The sequence below is a fragment of the Boleophthalmus pectinirostris genome, unplaced genomic scaffold, assembly GCF_026225935.1.
Source record: "Boleophthalmus pectinirostris isolate CB_2022bp ecotype Guang Dong unplaced genomic scaffold, ASM2622593v1 HiC_scaffold_18, whole genome shotgun sequence".
Taxonomy (NCBI): domain Eukaryota; kingdom Metazoa; phylum Chordata; class Actinopteri; order Gobiiformes; family Gobiidae; genus Boleophthalmus; species Boleophthalmus pectinirostris.
Window position 1 is genome coordinate 5,948,065 of NW_026571133.1, and position 19,563 is coordinate 5,967,627.

Here is a 19,563-nt window from a genome sequence, read left to right on the forward strand (position 1 = left end):
GCTACACATAGGCTTAAGGAATGTGCAATAATTAAATCTGCACATAGGCTAAGGGAATGTGCAATAATTATAACTAAAACTGCACATAGGCTTAGGAATGTGCAATCAAAACTGCACATAGGCTTAGGGAATGTGCAATCAAAACTGCACATAGGCTTAGGGAATGTGCAATAATTATAACTAAAACTGCACATAGGCTTAGGGAATGTGCAATAATTAATAGAACAGAAGAATGCAAGGGTTTGCCTGTTAAGAATAATTTAAGGGTCCTGTTGGTGCATCACTCGTGGTCATACTGGTCTCATATTTACTTTGTTTTATGGTGTTTGTTTATGTGCTGCTTTGTGTTGTGTCGTCCTGTTTTTTGATAAAGCATGTCACCCCCTGTCCCAAGACAAATTTCTCCCATGGGAGACAATAAAGGATTATCTTATCTTATCTTATCTTATCTTATTACGTACCGGAGTTACATAATCAGAGTACAAATTATGAGTAACTGTATTCAGTTACAGTTACTGTTTCAATGAGTGGTAATTGGATTACAGTTACTGTGTTGAAATAAATGGATTACACGGTGGTATTTTCCTGTTTTCACATTTCGGGCTATGTCCCTTTTTTTTTTTTTTTTTTTTTGGTAGTTCCACTCATTGCTGGAAACTAAACCAGGACTTAAACCAGGTCTAAACCAGGACTAAACCAGAACTAAACCAGGACTAAACCAGGTACAAACCAGGACTATAACCAGGTCTAAACTAGGTCTAAACCAAGACTAAACCAGGACTAAAACCAGGTCTAAACCAGGACTATAACCAGGTCTAAACCAGGCCTAAACCAGGTCCAAACCAGGTCCAAACCAGGACTCCAAACCAGGACTAAAACCAGGACTAAAACCAGGACTAAACCAGGTCTAAACCAGGTCTAAAACAGGATTTAACAGGACTAAATCATGCTGCCTGGGCAGTGTCTTCTTCTCGTCTATCAATAATATTTTTAATTTGGTTAAGTAAAGACTGGACTTTTTTATTTTCTTTTAGCAGACAAAACATCTTCTGTGAAGATTTCCTCGTCTTTGCTTCTCTACAGCAAATCAAGTAATCCAAAGTATTCAGATTACATTACTCACTTTAAGTAATTTAATGGATTACGTTACAAACTACATTTTGGGGTATGTAATCTGTAATCTGTAGGGGAGTACATTTTAAAAGTAACCTTCCCAACACTGCCAAGTCAGCCCTTTCTTGTCAGATTGTGTTAAAACGAAGCTAGTCTAACTTGAATAACCGATCTTGACAGAGCAGTGCTTTCAGTTAGCGTCACACCCCCAGGGAACGTCGACTGCATTGTGATTAAAAGGTGCACAATTAATCATTATCGAATCAAAATCCTAATTTGAATGGGATATATTTAGGCTGCAGCTTCTAAACACCATAATTTCCTTAGAAACAACCAACATCCTGTTTTACTCTGTATGAAAACTGCTAACCCTGTAGTTTAGGTCTGTGCAAACATGTTCTGAAATGTGAGTCTGGTGTTAGTTTGTCAGTTTGTATTTCAGTCTTTTTGTCAATTCTTCTGAAGGCTTTAAAAACATGAACCTGGAACAGAATCCTATTTTTAAAACCCACTGCAAAACAAGAAGTTTAGTTTTCTGCTTTGTCACTTCACTTTACACAAATAAATGCGGCTGTTGTGGTTTTCTAGTTTCAGCCACACAAATTATAATTATAATTCGATCACCGGTGCTATTAACCTATCACACGTGCTTTAAACTTGAGTCGTGACCGGGTTAAGACGCGCTTCATTCATTATTTAGTCCAGACACAGGCCTGTTTTGTTCCATGTTTAGACCTGGTTTAGTTCTGGTGGTACTTGAAAGGCCTAAGTTTGAGGACTACAGTTTGTTTACGTTCTGTTTTTTATTTATTCTGGTGCGCTTGTTGTGTCTCCAGTGACCGAGGGCACTTCATCAGATTATCGGTGCTACTGGACAGTGACCTGATGCGATCCACAGATTATAATGTATCCCATACTAATCCAAGGTGGGGGATGGATCCACAGAGGAGCAAAAATAGGCTATCAATATTCCACGGTCATCGCTGTTAGTATCTACAAGTGCGCTTCTTAACGCACGTGGCTGCTCAACGGGAAAAACAGCTTTATTTTGCAGTTCTACATGTATTTCCAGGGGAGCCACGAGGTCTTAAAAGTCTTAAAACAGGTCTTAAAATTCATATTCCTAAATGAAGGCCTTGAAAAGTCTTTAAATTATGTTGTCCAAGTCTTATTTTTTCACAAAGGTCTTAAATTTCATTAGCCTATTTTTTTTGCTTACTGTTTACAATGTTAAATGGAGAGAGGGGAAAAAAAAACAACAACGTGAAATAACGTAATGTGAATGAATGTCTAATTAGGCGTATGCGCAAACAATACTTTAGTTTTTGGCGCCGGCAGCAATGAGTAAACAATTGGTTTCATCTACACTACCCAAGACGCAAAACTCTGGTCAGATCTGCTCACGTCGCGTACGAGTTTACGTCACATACATCACCACCGAGCCGCCTGACATGGATACCCAATTCAGTTCCACACACATTTGCGTCACCGTATGCACGCAGATTTCCTCCCGAAAACACTCGTCTAAACGCGGAATAAAAAGTGAAGACGCTATGCCACTTTTGTTTCTTCTGTTAGAATCGTCAGCATATAAATGTGGCCTTAGATTCTAGATATAGTACCGTAGTTAGTGGGTCATTATTAGAATTAGATCTGGTGTTTTTCTCCCGAATAATGGGTGTGATGTTGGTCTTAATTTTTCTTTAAGTGATCTTTAAAAATGTCTTTAAAAAAAGTCTTAAATTTGGGGTAGTCAAACCTGGAGATACGCTGATTTCTGTGGTGGAATATTCAGCAGTTACCACGGAAACACAATGCACACACTGCCAAAAGTTTTAAAGGGACAGTTCTGAATTTTGGACATAGGGCCTCATTTTCTAGTGAGAGAATAATTTTAGAAGTAAAACCAATCTTGCATATGAAGGATTTATATCTGAGCAGCAGCAGTGGGTTGTACTTCCTGATAGAAAGCTCGGCAGTGGCGGACTGATATCACCTAGCACCTGTAATAGTTTGTTTACCTGCAGCAACACATAGAGCTCATGAAGTCTGTTCCAGATATGTCCACGTTTATATCATCACAACTAACTAGAGCAGAGTAAAATTCCGCTGCTGCTGAGAAAATAGTCCCTCATCATGTGACGATTCATGTGATGCAAGGTTAGTTTTATTTCAAATATTCTATCAACACAGACATTTACATCAACAGTCAGGTGTAATAATGGATTTGTTTCGGGTGTTTTGTGGAGTGGCAGGATAACTATGACCATTGACATGCACTAGTCTAGCACCAGCGACCTCTGCAAATACAAGGACTGGATGGATTATTTCAAAAAAGTGTCTCCACACGTCTCCAACACTCTGGCTCACTAGGAAATGAGGTCCTATGTCCAAAATTCCGAACTGTCCTTTTAAGAAAACTGAAGAAAATCAACAACACATTTTCACGAGCCTCCACGTCCCATTTTGGTGTTTTGATTTTTAACAGAATTCACTGAAGGTGTGACGTTAACTTTAGGCTCTGCTCTGTCTGAAGCTCTCTTATTCGAGCCAGACTTTAAACTTTTAACACAGTCTGACCAGAAAAAGCTGACAAAGTTGGAACTACAACCGGTGTCCTGTCAAACAAGTCTCCTACACTTATAATTACAGTCACAAGCAAGCTCGTATTAGCCAATAGTTTTTCTGTTAGTCATTCTCGCCTTTTTGCTAGAAAATGAAACACCTAAACAGGACCAAGAACACTCATATTGATCGCAGGCTCTTGAAAATGTGTTGTTTTTAATCAATTGTGTCTTTTGTCTTGAGTTTTCACACTATCTTTGCTAATATTATGTGTATTGTGACGTCAGTGCAAAATGTCTGTTGAACTTTTGCCTTTACTTACCTCGACGGCATTTTCGGGTGAGAGGACAGAGCGAGTCGTGGAGGCTTCATTAATATGAGCCTCATAGAATGTACACAGTCACACGCTGCCATCCGAGCTCCTCTCACATGATCCCACTGTGGCCTGTGTGATTTACATCTGCACCACTGGACAACATTTGCTTTTGCTGCTCAACGCAAACGAGCAGATAAGACAGACTCAGAGCCAGGTCCATCAATCTTCACCTCTTTTTTTTTACAGATTTGAAGCTGTTAACCAGTGTGTCCTTTTGTTATATTTTCACTTTGGGCGTCAACATAAACTTTCAGCGTTCTTGTAGATGATGATGAATGGAAAGTTGAGATGCTCGGTTACAAGTGACATCAAAATATTCTAAAGGCCAATCGTATTTGAAGGTAGTCCGATTCGTCAGCCGGTTTTACTTCATAGAAACCGTCTGATCTCGCAGCGTTAGAATTAATTCGCTTGACGGTAGACAAGTACATTTTATCATTTAACCAACCAATCGTTGCTATTTGGTCGCGACGTATGTAATGCACCACTAACGGGGCTAACGGGTATATTAAGCTTTTCCCAAATCCCGTAGGAAGAAGGACAATGATGTCTTTCCCCTTGATAAAATTCACCAAACATTCTCTTTGTTCCAGCTTTAAATCCTCGATCTCGGGAATCGTTGACAACCGTCTAGTGTATTCTAATTCCTGACCTAGTTGCTGGAAAGAAATGAAATTGAGCAGAGGCACTAGGTCACTAGGCATTGTGTAACTTTTCTGGTGGAGGGTCCGTCAAATGCTTTGCTCCATGGAGATGTTAATGCTTTGTCTGGAATGTTTTACAATATGGATTAAACCTTTCTATCTTCGTGAAGACCAAACCAGACCAAGTTACAGGTCAGATCTGTGGAGAGGCGACCCCGCTCACAGTCACAATGTCTGTTTTTCTCTTTTTTTCTGTGTTTTTGAACTATAAAAACACTTGTAATTGAGTAAAGGTAAAGTAGAGCTGTTTAATATTGTGGAACATTCGAGGCAGAGTAATGACATTTACACAGAAACAAGCAGGTGACGGACGGCCAACCAATAAGTTACACAATGCGCCTATAAAGTATCAGCTTTTTATAATGTTATGGCATCACATGAGTCTGTAGCTCCGCTCTGTCCCGGTCTGTGCTGGTTACAACACACGGTCCATCCTCTCCCTTCCCCCTCCGTCCCCCTCTCTCTCTCTCCCTGTGTCTTTCTCTCTCTCACACACTGGGGCTTTCTCGTTTGGCTGTGTAGGTGCACTGTTGTCCTTACATGAAGGGCAGGCCCGAGAGCTGCAGTATTCAACATAACGAGGTTTTCTAGAAGCACTTGAACGCCCCGCCGAGCTGTTATTGTTGCAGCGGATGTGAGGTCCTCTGTGTGTTTGAGGTTAGAGGCTCCTCTGCGCCGCTGTCACTGACATGTTTCAGGCTGAAGCCCGTTGGAAACTCAACCAGAGCTTAAAATAACCTGCGTTTGATTTAACCCTTCAGGGGCCAGGCCTGTGCTAATGGGATACAGGGCTGACAGCTGCTCCTGGACCACATCTCTACTCCTACAGTGTCAATGTACAGATTACTGATTTTACCATAGTCTGCGTAGTTTGCTCTAGTGTGGTCCTCATACTAAACATTTACAACTTGATTTAATTTTGATATGTAAAGAAAGTTGATATGTTGTTTTTTTATACCAAATTGATAAGAGTGTTATACAATGTAGTGTAACTTGCAACATAAAATACTTATTTTAAGTAACCACATGGTCTCATATTATTTACAGTGATCAAAATTCACAACCAATTTCCTAGTTTATGCATTTTTTGTTTTGTATTTTGATTATATCCAAGTCTTACGATACAATATTGTCATGGTATGAACCTCATGGTACGATATTTATTGAGATATCACGATACGGTCGGAAGGCTCATGGTATTATGATATTATACATAAAAAGAAGACTAACATTATAAAATGCTTTGACCAGTCATTTGGTAAAACATGTATTGCCATTTTCTAGGGATGTAACGATATCCAAATCTTACAGTACGCTATTATCACGATGTGCATCTCACTGTACCATATTTATTGCGATGTTTTGAAGAGCTGATAAAGATTGGGACACTTTTTTGCTTTTAAAATACCTTGACAAGATTTTGGTGTGAATTATTACTGTCATAATCCCAAGAATTAAAGTAAAAAACATATTTCTTCATGTTGTCTGCACTGAAATGAATTATGGGATATGTAGTTCTACTATAAAACCATGTATTTAAGAAAAGAAACTTGTGATTTGATATATTGTGACAGCCGGCGATATTATTGTGAGACTTCTGACGATACAATATCACGATATTTCAGTTATTGTTACATCCCTACTATTCAGGACTATTCAGAAAAGGTCAAACTTGATTTATGCGTGTGTTTTTCCCCCTAGAATACTCTTGATACTTTTTCTTTGAGTATGTAGTTTCAGCCAGTTTTAGTGGAACAAAATATTGTAAGTAGTAGGATTTTGTGAACAAGTTTACAAAAACCTTCAATTGTGATTTCAAATTTGTTTTAATCTCAGTAAATCATCAAAGTTTACACATTTATAGGCTACAGGGTAATTTAAGACTTATCACTGTTAGATTCTCGGTGTAACATGATTTCCTAAATACAATTGCAGCCTTTCAGATAATTATAAGCATTGACATAATGATTATTCTGCTCTGAATAAAATGATGAATGGTTGTTGATTGACGAGAAGGTGTGTGATGTGATCTGCTTACACGTGAACGTTTGGAAAAGCTTAATCGTTTTACACCAAAATATGTTTAGTTTTTGTTTTGCCTGTTGTTGTTTTGTCATGTTCTGATTTTCCTTAACTGTCTAATCAGTATCGAAAGCAAGCACGAAGTCACCATCCTTAGCGGACTCAATGAATTTGTAGTGAAGTTTTTCGGACCACAGGGAAGTAAGTATTAGTATTTATTTAATATTACTACATTCAGGTAACTCACTGACGTCACAACACAAGAATATCAAAAGATGTTATTATTATATTATTATGTGTTATTGATCCCAGGAACCCTGGGATTAAATATTAGAGCAATTTGTTTATTTGTCAAATGTGTATTTAATAAAAAGGTCAAATTAGAGTACTATGGTGCCACAAAACACTGAAAAACATTTCCAAAATAGCTGATATTACACCTCATATTCTGAATCTTGGGAGTTTTATATTCTACTCTTGCCTTCTCTAGTAAAACTATTTGAAGTTACATAAACAGACAGTAAACAGTAGAGCCTCCGTCCTCTATTTAGTTGTGTTTAATGATACTTTCCAGCTGAGGTCATCAACATTCGCTGAGGGTGTGATGCTAACTGAAAGCACTGCTCTGTTAGAAGCTCTGTTACTCAAGTTAGACAAGTTAGACAGTCGCCGTAATCTCCACCAGAAAAGTGACATAGTGTTTCTGTAAGTCATACTCTCTTATTTCCTTTTCACACCTGGGGCTTGCCCGGACACACTATAATGTAATTTACTTATTGTTTTGTTTTGTGAGTGGGTGTTTGAGTGACAGGGCGAGACCACAGAAAAATCTGTGAAATCTTGTCTCTCTCATGTTTGAACCATAGACTGTATTTATAAATGGACATAGCTAACCCCCTCGCCGCTGCGTTCCGAAAAGGAAGTGATCATGGGGATACTTCAGGCTCTATCAACTTGACTTCCCAATGAAAAATCGTCACCATTCACTCTGTAACTGTGCAGTGAGCCTCATCATTTTGGTCTTAAAATGTTCATATTAACCCACTCTATATGATCCTGGTGTTTTTATTTTACAATTTTATCCATAAATAATTTCCTACTCCTAACTAAGGCTCGATTTATATGGATTTTTTTGCAGCCTATATGATACCGATAAAACAGGAGTTGTAGGTGCCAATAGCCGATATATTTAGTGATGTCAACATTGACTATAAATCTTCAGTTGATTATAAAACTTAGGATTGGTTCTATTGGATTTTAAATTGGGTTTGTTTAGGCTACGTTTATTGTTGTTCTGCCTCTTTAGAGTCATATTTAAAAACTGTTTGTCGGCATAATGGCATTTTTGCACGACATTCTAGCCAGTAAAGAAAGTAAGTAAACTACCTCTATCAGCCTTTAGTGGGAAATGCGTGCGCGCTGCGGTAATTGATTATATACGTAAATACCAATCATTCACACCTCTATTCACAGCTCATTTACTTATCAATGCATGTCCAGTAATATGTATAAGGACTCTGTTGTCACTTTACACTAGGTCCGTGTCAGAGAAAACAGGCTGTTTATGTGTGGGAGCTACAGCAGATAAACAACGAGAAAGAACCAAAAGTAGCTTCAAAACCAACACATTTGCAGCATTCACCTCTCACACAGACACCTCTCAGATCACAAATCTTCCCTAATAAGTGTCCTTTCAATCTTGACTCAAAAAGATTGTCTTTAAACGAATATAATCCAGCATGTTGACAGCAGCTGCATTTCTAAACAAGAGCACCTGAGTGACGTGACTCTTGGGGTGCGTCACACATATAGACAATGACTCTGCAAATAAATATTGTTGCAGCGTCACATATTAGGGCATTTATCTGTCTGTAAAGTGAATTAAATTGACATAATATAGAGAGTCTAAACTTTATAACGAGGTATAACATGCACACGTGGACTATTGGCCCATATCGTCAAGATCGAGCCCTACTTCTAACATGGACCTGGCTCCAAATTTGCCCCTATAACTGCGAGCCTCATTGAGCTTCATTTGACTGGAGCCAAACGCTGTGGGTGACGTCACACTCACTCAGTTCACTTCTTCATACAGTCTATGCTTTGAGCTGAACCACAGAAAGAACAAATGTAAGGATCATAAACCGAGAATACATTTAAGATCATAAACAAGAGCAGCCCGAAGCACGAGGAGGGACACGGATCAGAGGAGCTGCAAATGCACTCAGCGTCTGACACAACACGAGCACACACACACACACACACAGAAACTAAAACACTCATAAAAAGTGAATGTTGGACGAGGCCAGAGAGAGGGTAGTTTTATTTATAAACTGCATTTCTTACATCAAGCTGTTCAGTGTGATTTACAATGGAAGGATTGCAAAGTGAAAACCAAACCAGTGCAATATAAGAAGGAGAAGGAATTGAGGACAAAGAATAATGTCACTGATACTTTGCAGTGACGTCGCGCTGGGGGTGTTCTACATGAATCGCTATTGGTGAAATGTTGAGGAGTTACCATGGAGACACGCTGTACACATCAGCAAGATTGTCTGAAAACTCAAGGAAAAACACAAAATGGATTTAAACAACACATTCTCCGGAGCCTGTGATCAATACAAATGTTGTGTTTAGGGGTTTAAAGGGTCCATCTCATGCAAAATCAACTATTCAGAGTTTTCTACCTTCTAAGAATGACTTGCGGGGCTTGCATATGTCACCAAAGTGGTTTTTAGATTGATTTGATGTTTTTTTTTTACAAATTGCAGCGTATTTCTGGCACCCTCCCGCGCGACAAGGAACTAAAGCTGCTACAACAATGACGCATCCAGCTACACCTATGACACATTTGACGTAGGAGAAGGCTGCCTCCACCCTGCATCGGCTGACAATTCCCACATGAACACCTAAACAAAAGCGACAGCATAAGCTAATTGTTCTACACGATATAATAAGTTTATCTACTAGTGTTTATTAATACTTTACCAATCAGTAATGTTCAGCTGATGTCGACGCGGTGTTTGCGCTTTGTGCACCTCCAAGTCCTCGTCCGATTCCGGGTCCAACACATGTGGCTGAACCCGCTGTATCACCATGATGAATAAAAGTTTATTCCTACCAGTATCAGGGTGCACATCTGTCTCCCCCTCCCTCCCTGAGATGGGCGGATGAAGGGCGACTCACTCAGAGCCTACGTCACGTTTGGAGGGCGGAACCTGTGCTTTCTCAGGACGGGCGAGGGGATTAGCAATAGTCGGTCTTTCATAGTTCCTGGTCTGTAATTTCATAACTATTGTGTAATGAATGTTCCAAAACCCAAATTGTGCTTGTCTATGTGCATAAGATACAATGTGAAAAGAGTTATTTTGCATGAGATGGGCCCTTTAATGTTCAACCCAAATGAGCTCACCTAATGTAGTTCTTTCTGGTCAGACTGCGTTAAAACAAAGCACAGATTAAAGTCTCATCGAGTTTCAGACAGAGCAGAACCTAGAGTTAGCATCACGCCCCATGTTGTTGATGACATCAGCTGTGAAGTGTCTATTTTTCCATTCAGTTGCTGAGCCAGTTTGAGCTGGCACTAAATTCATCTTTTTCTCAGAACGTGGGTAACAGCACTTTCATTGTATTATTCAGGTACAATGAAAGTGCTGGTGACTCACACTGTGAATCCACCTGTCACTGACTCTGAGCCACAGGAAGAGTGAAGAGTGGGAAGCACTGAATCAAGATTTGACAATGTTTGACATGACAGTTTCTACTTAAGCTGGCGGGATTACACCTGACGTACATACTGGAAATCATTGTTTCCCAAAGACTAAGATGCAAGAGAGTTTTTTTAGGGTTCCCATGTCACAATTTGCATGTAGGTCTGCAATATACAGTTCTACAGACTATTTTGTTCCAATATTACTGGTTCAAATGAATGTTGAAAAGAAAAAGAAATGGGCAACGTTTAATGTCCAAATAGATGACTCATAAATGCTTTTATTGCTGCTTCAATTACTGTTTTTCATTGTTTAAAACTTGAGTAATACTAATTGTTCAGAGAGACAGAATGACTCAGTCAACAATAAAATATCCTCATTAATGTTCAATAATTGTCAAATCCACTTTTATTTTGTGATTCACGAATAATAATGTCTATTGACTTGGGTTGTGAATTTTGTGACTTTGAAAATATGGGTCCCCAGAAAAAGAGTCTGAGAAACACTGCTGTAAATGATTCACCAATCAAGAAGCCATTTGTGAAGAAAATGTTCAAAATTGTGAAAATTACAGGAAGCTGAGAGTTCTATTTTAGAGACTTCCACACTGGTGACGGCACAATTTACACAAGAAACACATTTTTTCTGATACTTAAAATGTAATTTCAACCAAATAAAGGTGTTTTTTATATATATATTTGTATTTTTATCTAGTCAAATGCTTTTCTCTGTGGAGATGTTATTGCTTTGTTTGGAATGTTTCACAGTATGGCATTAAACCTTTCTATCCAAGACTAAACCAGACTGAGTTATAGGTCAAATCTGTGGAGAGGAGACCCCGCTCACAGTCAGATGGCCTGTTTTTCAAGGGATTTTTGAGTAATAAAACCACCTATAATTTGATAAATGTAATGTACAGCTGCTTAATGCCGTACTGTGGAACATTCCAGGCAGAGCAATGACATATAAACGTATAAACAAGAACTTGACGGACCAACCAATCAGTGACACAGTGCAGCTTTAACAATTGAAATGACATTGTAATTCCCTTTACTACAATAATATTTTTTCTTCCTTTTGTTTTACGCTCTTGTTTTGTTTTCCAGCGCCGTACGAGGGGGGCGTGTGGAAGGTGCGAGTAGATCTTCCAGATAAATACCCCTTTAAATCACCGTCGATAGGTAACTCACCACCGCGCCTCGTTTTGTACGTATTTGTTTTATTCTGAAATCTAAACACCATTTGGTTTTCTTCTTCTCTCTACAGGGTTCATGAACAAGATTTTTCATCCCAACATCGATGAAGCGTAAGTTGAAGAGGGGCTTTTACGCTTCTGTTGGGTTTTCATTGCTGACACAGCATATTTAGATCTTTTGTTGTTTTGAAAATGCTCAGGTTTGTGAAGTTGTAGGGTATAGCTCTTGTATATTTACGAAAAAGTGCCGTGTAGGAGTGCTGCAGAGTGCTTCCTGGTTACTTATGGTTAACAGTACGAACACATGATTTTTGTACGTTTTATCCTAAGGAGGGTTTGAATAGGCCCTGGGAGTAGGGGTGTAACAATAACTGAAATATCGTGATATCGTATCGTCTAAAGTTCTCACAATAATATCGTCGACCATCACAATATATCGAATTACAAGTCTCTTTGCTTAAATTAAAAGTTATGGTGCAGCAATAGCTAAAAAAAACAGAGGGAACTACATAGACCATGATCCTTTGCTCCATTTCAGTGCAGACTGCAAGAAGAAATAACAGTTCTAAGCGCTTTAAGTCTTAGTTCTTTGTGTTAAGGCATTTTAAGAGGAAAAAGTCACATATTAACAGTTTTGTTTGTCTCCACAAAATATTGCAATAAATATCGTACCATGAGATATATATCGTGAAAATATCGTACCGAGAAATTTTGATATTGTTACATCCCTAACCGCGAGCCTCCCCACCATATCGTGAGCTTTCCCACGATATCGCAATAAATATCGTACCGTGAGGTTCATACCGTGATGATATTGTATCGTGAGACTTAGATATTGTTACACCCCTACCCAAGAAAGAACGAAAGATTACTGAAACCTGCATGGATGACTTATAAAACTACTTGCTTGATAATGTTATAGTCAGTTTTTTTTAACCCGTCTTGTACGTCCTATTTTGGGTACTGTTTTTTTGTTTGTTTTTTTAAGTAAATAACCCATATACAAATTTCGTAATGAATATGCACATCACTTCATCTTCAACTGACAACTGATTCTTACATTTAAATTTGTCTTATGTTTTATTTTGTAACTATAAAAATGTGTTTAGGTGTACTGAATTTTTATCTCAGCACTTTTGTAATAATTTAACCAAACGGTGAAGCAAAAGTAAATGCAGAGTACGCAACTCTTGGATATGTTTCAGTCTTGGTACTGACATGTAAAAGTGCACTTTGTAACATTTCTGGTGGAGGATTTGCCATCTGTTTGAGTCCATGGACATACTATGCCTGGAATGTTCCAGAGTATTGCATTAAACTATTAGTGTCCGTGGGGCCAAGCAGGTAACTCCACCAGACCAAGTTACAAGTCGGATCTGTGCAGGTCTGTGAGATGACCCTCCTCACACTAAGAATGCAAGATAAGAATTTAAGTAAGAATTTTAGGATTAAAAACACAAGTATCATGATATCATATCGGCGAGAGCTGTCACAATATATCAAATTATAAGTTCCTCTGCTTAAATGCATTGTTCTTTAGTAGGAACAGCTAATAAACAGCGGGAACTACGTGTCCCATGATGCATTTCAGCGCAGAGAACATGAAGAAATATGTTTTTTACTTGAATTTTTGAGATTAACAAATAATAAGACGGTAATAATTCGCACCAAAATATTGTCAAGGTATTTTAAAAGCAGAATTATATTTGCCAATCCAAATTATCGCAATAAATATCTTACTGTGAGATGCATATTGTTATAATATCGTACCGAGAGATTTGGATATCGTTGCATCCCTACAAATACTGGGTAAAATGCTATTACAGAAAAGTTCCATCGTGCACCTTTAAAGCCTTTCTATGAGTCCTAATGTCTCACTAATGATTCCTCTTCTTGTTTTTTTTTTCTTCCAGATCAGGGACAGTGTGCTTAGATGTCATCAACCAGACGTGGACAGCCCTCTATGGTGAGTGCCTGCGCCCATATTTGGTTATCGTTTCCTGTCTGACTCATCGCAGTCAAATTTTAATTGGAATCGGAACGGTCTCGCTTAGGAAATTACAAGGGCATTAATTAGCTTTAACGTCCTTTTGAAGAACACTAAATGTCCCTGTGTCTCTGTGGCTTTCTCACTTTTATCTATAAACCCTCCTAATCCAAACTTATTACGTTACTGTACGTACGACCGCTTTAAACATGTTGTGAAATGCTTGGGATTCTTGTATTAGTTTACAAGTTCATGTTTCAGTCTTCTCACAAATGTTAATGCTCCTGGAACAGTCTAAAATTCGCAAGCCAAATATAGAATTTAAAAAAGAATGATCTGAAATTAAATCACAAAAAATACAAGTTAATCCCCCATCCCTCCCCATAGTGGTTCAGGCCTTGTGTGCGTGTGCGATACATGACTTAAAGTGATAACAATGTGTGAAGTAAACACAGCTTCATAGGTGACTGCTGCCAGGCCCCCCGCTTGTACTTTCACGTGTCAACATTTACTTATCCGTGACTGAATATTTGTTTTACTATTCTCTGTTATAATAAAAATATAATTTAACTTAAAGGTGCAATGTGGAGCCTTTTTGGTGAAGGGTCTGACAAATGTTTCACAGTGTGGTATTAAACATTTCTATCTTCATGGAGACCAAACCAGATCAAGTTACAGGGCAGATCTGTGGAGAGGTGACCCCACTCACAGTCAGAATGTCTGTTTTTCAAAGTATTTTTGAGCTAAACCCACCTGTAATTGAATAAATGTAAGGTGGACATTGAACAGCTCTACCTTAAATGTAAGGTAGAGCTGTTTAATGTCATACTGTGGAACATTCCAAGCAGAACAAAGGCATATCCATAGAAATAAGCAAGTGACGGACCCCCAACCAAAAAATTACATAGCGGAAGTTAATTTGTGGTGACAGAAAAGAAATTGAATTACAGAGTTACCGTATTTTTCAAACTATAAGTCGCACCAGCCAAATAATGCTTAATGAAGAAGAAAAACATATATAAGTGGCACCAGACTAAGTTGCACAACTACAGGCTGTTAACGTCACATATGAACAGTTCTTCAGATAACTGTAGCATAAACAACAGAAGAGAATGATGAGAAACTCTTCATCTCACTCCAAATCACTAAATCCACTGAGTTCTTCGTCCTCAGTGTCACTTCTGAAGAACTCCATGACCTCCGGAGGTAAACAGAGCGCCACTTTCTCTTCTGTGTAGCTGTCGTCAGACTCAGCATCAGTTCCAGTTAGAATTATTCCGGCCTTTCTGAATCCCGACAGGATGGTTTCGGTTATCATTGAAGTCCAGGCTTTGTCGATCCGTCCAATGACTTCCAGAAAAGTTGCATGGTGCACTCCTCTGGTTACTGTGAAGCTGTGTTCTCCATCCCCACTTTCCGCCAGTTCCTCACAAGTTTCTTGCTCACTCCAAACTTTCTTTCTGCTTCTCGTTTACCGTTTTCAGCTGAATATTTCACTACTTGCATCAGGACAGTGGCTCTTTCTCTGTACCTTTGGCAAGTGACGGTGTTACAGAAGTAATAGGAGCAACAGATACTGACACACAAGACTAGAGCCTCTCGCGGCTGTCAGTGTGAACATTTTAATATATAAGTCGCACCAGAGTATAAGTCACAGGACCACCCAAACCACCAAAAATACAGTATTAAAGGGCCCATATTCCTATTTTTCCAAATTTATAAAGTAATTTGTCTTTGCTCAGTACAGATGTATTGTTAAAGCTGCTCCTATTATCAAAATGAAACCATTGTGTCCTGTCTGCATCTAATTATAAAACGTTTTATCGTTATCGCAAACCAGGAAGTAACACTGGTGCACAATTAGAATGCTAGTTCTTGTCAGCAAGCGTTATTGTGACGGCAGAACTCACCCTAAGGCCTCTGAAAGTGGTGAAAAGCACTTTTAAACTCATCGTGGTGAATAATCAGGATGCTAGAAATGCGTTAATAAAGTGAGGATTTAGATTGGGCCACTGCAAACTGTTTCAAATTAACTAGTTCTGTTCTTTTTTTAAATTCAGTTTACCATAAACAAGGTCAAAACGTCTGCATTTTAACAGTTAAACATGGTGTTCTGCCCCCTGCTCCATTTTAACCTGTGGCCGGTGTAGTATGTTGTGGTGTCACGTGAACAACACCTTTTGATCTTAATCTTCTTAGTGAGGGGACAGGAGCCCACTAATGAGGTAATGCCCCCCCCCCAAGGTCAAAGTGCAGTCACCTGTCCCGGGCCCTGTCACCGCCTGTGGGCCGGACAGGGCAGGGTCACCATGGTAACACGTGTCAATGTCCTCCCTCACTGTAGACAAGGGGTGGGCAATTATTTTTTTACATGGGGCCACATGAGAAACAGAAAATATTATGGAGGGTCGGGCCAAAATTAGTACACCTAGTTCTTCCGCTCAATTTCATTTCTCTCCAGCGACTAGGTCAGGAATCGGAATACGCTAGACGGTTTGCAAGAACTCCGTAAATTGTAGACCATGCACCGGCCAGTCAGCGAAGAGCTGTGAAGCCATGACGTCAAACTCAAGCACCTGTCTGGGTCCCTTTTGTGGAACAGCACAACAGTAAACAAAGAGGTCGAGATGGATGTAGACAAAGACAGACATTCTGTGCAGAAAGAACAAAAATGTGGCTGTTTGCTGCAGGTGCTCCAATCAGTGGGACCAGGCAGAGGGTGCTCTTGGAAAAAGGACCAAAACTAAAACACAACAGACTCCAGGCGCTCCAAAGAAGTAGAAAAAGTGTTTTTAAAAATCGCACGAGGAAAAATGTAGTTAAAAGGCCTTTATTTGAATGGCCAAAGCCAACATTTTTTGACCTTAACTGGTCTTCATCAGGGCTTAATTGGACATTCTGTGTTGGCAACGATTCCCGAGATCAAGTATTAAAAGCTGGAGTAAGGAGAAGGAGAGAGTTTGGTGAATTTTATCAAAGGGAAAGATGTTATTTCCCTTCTTCTTATGGGATTTGGGAGAAGCTTAATATTCCAGTTAGTCCCGTTAGCGACGCATTACATACGTCACAACCAAATAGCAGTGATTGGTTAAATAAAAAAAGTGCCCACCTACTGTTGACTGAACGAATCCTAATGCTGCGAGGTCAGACATTTTCCACAAAGTGAAACCAGCTGATGAATCAAGCTACAAAATTATGACTAAGCAATGAAAAAATGAGGCTGCATTACAAAAAATTACATAAAAAAGAAACACACCTCTTAAAAAAAATATCTATCTATATATATATATATATATATATATAATAAAAGGCCTGTATTATGCTATATTGTGATCTATGTTATAATGTTGTTTCCTTATCAAAAATATACTTGAAGTTGTGTTTTGTTTCATTTACACATGTTTAACACACAAACTCTTATTAGTCTGAGTTCTTCTCTTAAACTGAAAACACTGTTGCACCTTGTGATGTCATGTGGTAATACAGGAAGTGCTCCACTGTGTTTTTAAAATCCATACACTTTCACCAGAATCATGTGGATTATTTCCAACCCTGGAATGGCCGATCTCTACTCTAAGTAAAGGTAAAATGTAGATGTTAACTTGAAAACTATCATTACATGACATCACAAGGTGGAACAGAGATGTTAATCCTTGGAGATGTACAGACGATTAATAAAGGATTACTCACACGTGTGAATCAAACAAAACACAACTCCAGGTTTGTTTTTGAGGAGGTAACAACATTATAACATGATTTAAAGCTCATAAGAGACAATTTTAGGGACTAATTTATGACTATGAAGTTTAAAGAGCATGTAACAGGTTAGACTCCTCATTTCACCAAAATGTCGTTAACATAATTACAAAAACAAATCTGTCTATTTTTGTCTATTTTCTAATATTCTGAAGTTTACTTCCAGAAAAATGCCTTTGTTCTCCATATTTTCTGTGGCGATATAAGTAGAGGTTTTCTGTTTTAAAACTCAGCCCTACATCCTGTATTTTTGTAATTTTCTCTTCAAGTAATAATAAAAAAAAACACGAAAACCCGTCATATGCACTTTGCAATTTGTCCGGTCAAATTAACCTCGCACATAACTGCTGTAAAATGTTACTGATACTCCTGCATGATGTAATAATTATGATCTAAGTGTAATAATATACTTTTTAGTCGTTAAGTTTGATTTGACGTCTGTATTTTAAGTGCTGCATAACATTTGAGATGAAAATAAAAAGCTCGGTTTATGTTACGCTTCTGTTTTAAGATACACAGCTTGTACTCGTAGTAGTTTAAACATGAAATACTGTTGTAAAAATAGTGTATATAAGTGTAGAACATTATGTGCAAATATATCAGCTGTGGATACTATCGCTGTATTGTTTTAAAAGAACAGAACAACATACAGTAAAATCGTCTTATCACATCCTTTCCTGACCCAATTCACAGCTTTCAGATTCCTGTTATATGCAACATTTTCAGAACTTTTCCCCGTTCAGTAGAAATTATATTATGTTTGAAACTGTTAATCGTTATGGCATTGGTCCCATTTTGGTTTCGGTATCAGTGCATTCCTAATTATTATTTGAGTGATCTAATTTTCTCCTCTCCTCAGCCCCTTTGGCTCCTCTCCAGCGCTTCACTCATTCACTTTAATGTGGTGTAACTCATCATTACAGACACTTCATTGGGCAGAGATGCTCTTGGGCGCTTTAAATGGCATCACGGCTACAGCCTCGTTTTCCACATACTCTTCTGCGAGATGGGCTTTGTACAGTTTCTAATGAACAATAATCATTTGTTGTGGTAATTTAGCCGTTATCTTTTTATTATTTAGTTATTTTGCTACGATGTGTTTTTAAAATTTTAATTGAACTGATTTAAAAAGGATCTAGGCTGGACTTGGCAAATATTCAAGAGTAGTTGTGTCTTTATGTCGAAGGGACTGTTGTGGATGACCTCAATAGTGCCCTCTGTGAGAAGAGAGTGGAACTACACCAGTGTTTGAAAGAGCAGTACTTTTGAAGCTGAGATCTGCCACAGAAGAAAAGAAATCAACCTTGAATGCCTCATGATTTCTTTTCTTTTTTTAATCCCAAACATTACTGCACATAATTATAACGTTCGTGTCCTTTTGTGTGTTCAGATCTGACCAACATCTTTGAGTCGTTCTTGCCTCAGCTGTTGGCGTACCCCAACCCCATCGATCCTCTGAACGGAGACGCCGCCGCCATGTACCTGCACAAACCCGAGGAGTACAAGCAGAAAATCAAAGGTACAATCAGAAAAAACACACTTTCGGAACATTTTAAAAGAGAGATTCATGAGAATATATAAGAATTGTAGTATTTAACCTTCAGTATTATTCAATGTTGATCAGTTATTTGGGGACAATATGAAGTTTTAAAGGCACCGTCCCTGATGTTTACTGTATTAAAAACATGAAAAGTAGAGTTTTAGTTTGCAGCAGTCCAAAGTTATTCTTCACACATTTCGAGCATCATAATTATTTGTCACAATGAGTTTATAATTGCCTTTCACTACTTTCAAAGACCAGAACCAAGTTTGGGCTATGGCAGTAGTGTTACAACAACTAGCATCCTTACAGTGCACTTCCTGGTATAAAAAAACACAGAGGCAGCAGACATCGGTCCCATGTTCACCCGTTGAGCAACTACGTGGAAAATAATGTGGTACAGCCACTTTAATAACACAACACAATATTTGTATTATTTCAAATTACTGTACAGATCAATATAGATAAATAAATAGATAGTATTAGTTCCAATCATTTGTGAAGCCTTAGCTTTTAAATGCCTCAAACGTGAAATAAATCCACAGAAAGTGCAGTTAAAAACTCTTTACTGAGTATTCACACAGTTGAAGATAAA

At 38.5% G+C, this 19,563-nt stretch overlaps 1 protein-coding gene across 1 annotated transcript in view; it reads left to right on the plus strand.

Annotated features, from left to right (window-relative positions):
- The window catches only part of ube2h (ubiquitin-conjugating enzyme E2H (UBC8 homolog, yeast)), a 59,619-nt gene that overhangs the window by 30,861 nt on the left and 9,195 nt on the right, over positions 1-19,563 (plus strand). The window contains exons 2-6 of the mRNA XM_020927404.2: positions 6,905-6,981; positions 11,597-11,671; positions 11,757-11,796; positions 13,599-13,651; positions 18,819-18,947. Of these exons, the coding sequence (XP_020783063.1) occupies positions 6,905-6,981; positions 11,597-11,671; positions 11,757-11,796; positions 13,599-13,651; positions 18,819-18,947 (374 nt within the window). The remainder of the gene's footprint in view (positions 1-6,904; positions 6,982-11,596; positions 11,672-11,756; positions 11,797-13,598; positions 13,652-18,818; positions 18,948-19,563) is intronic.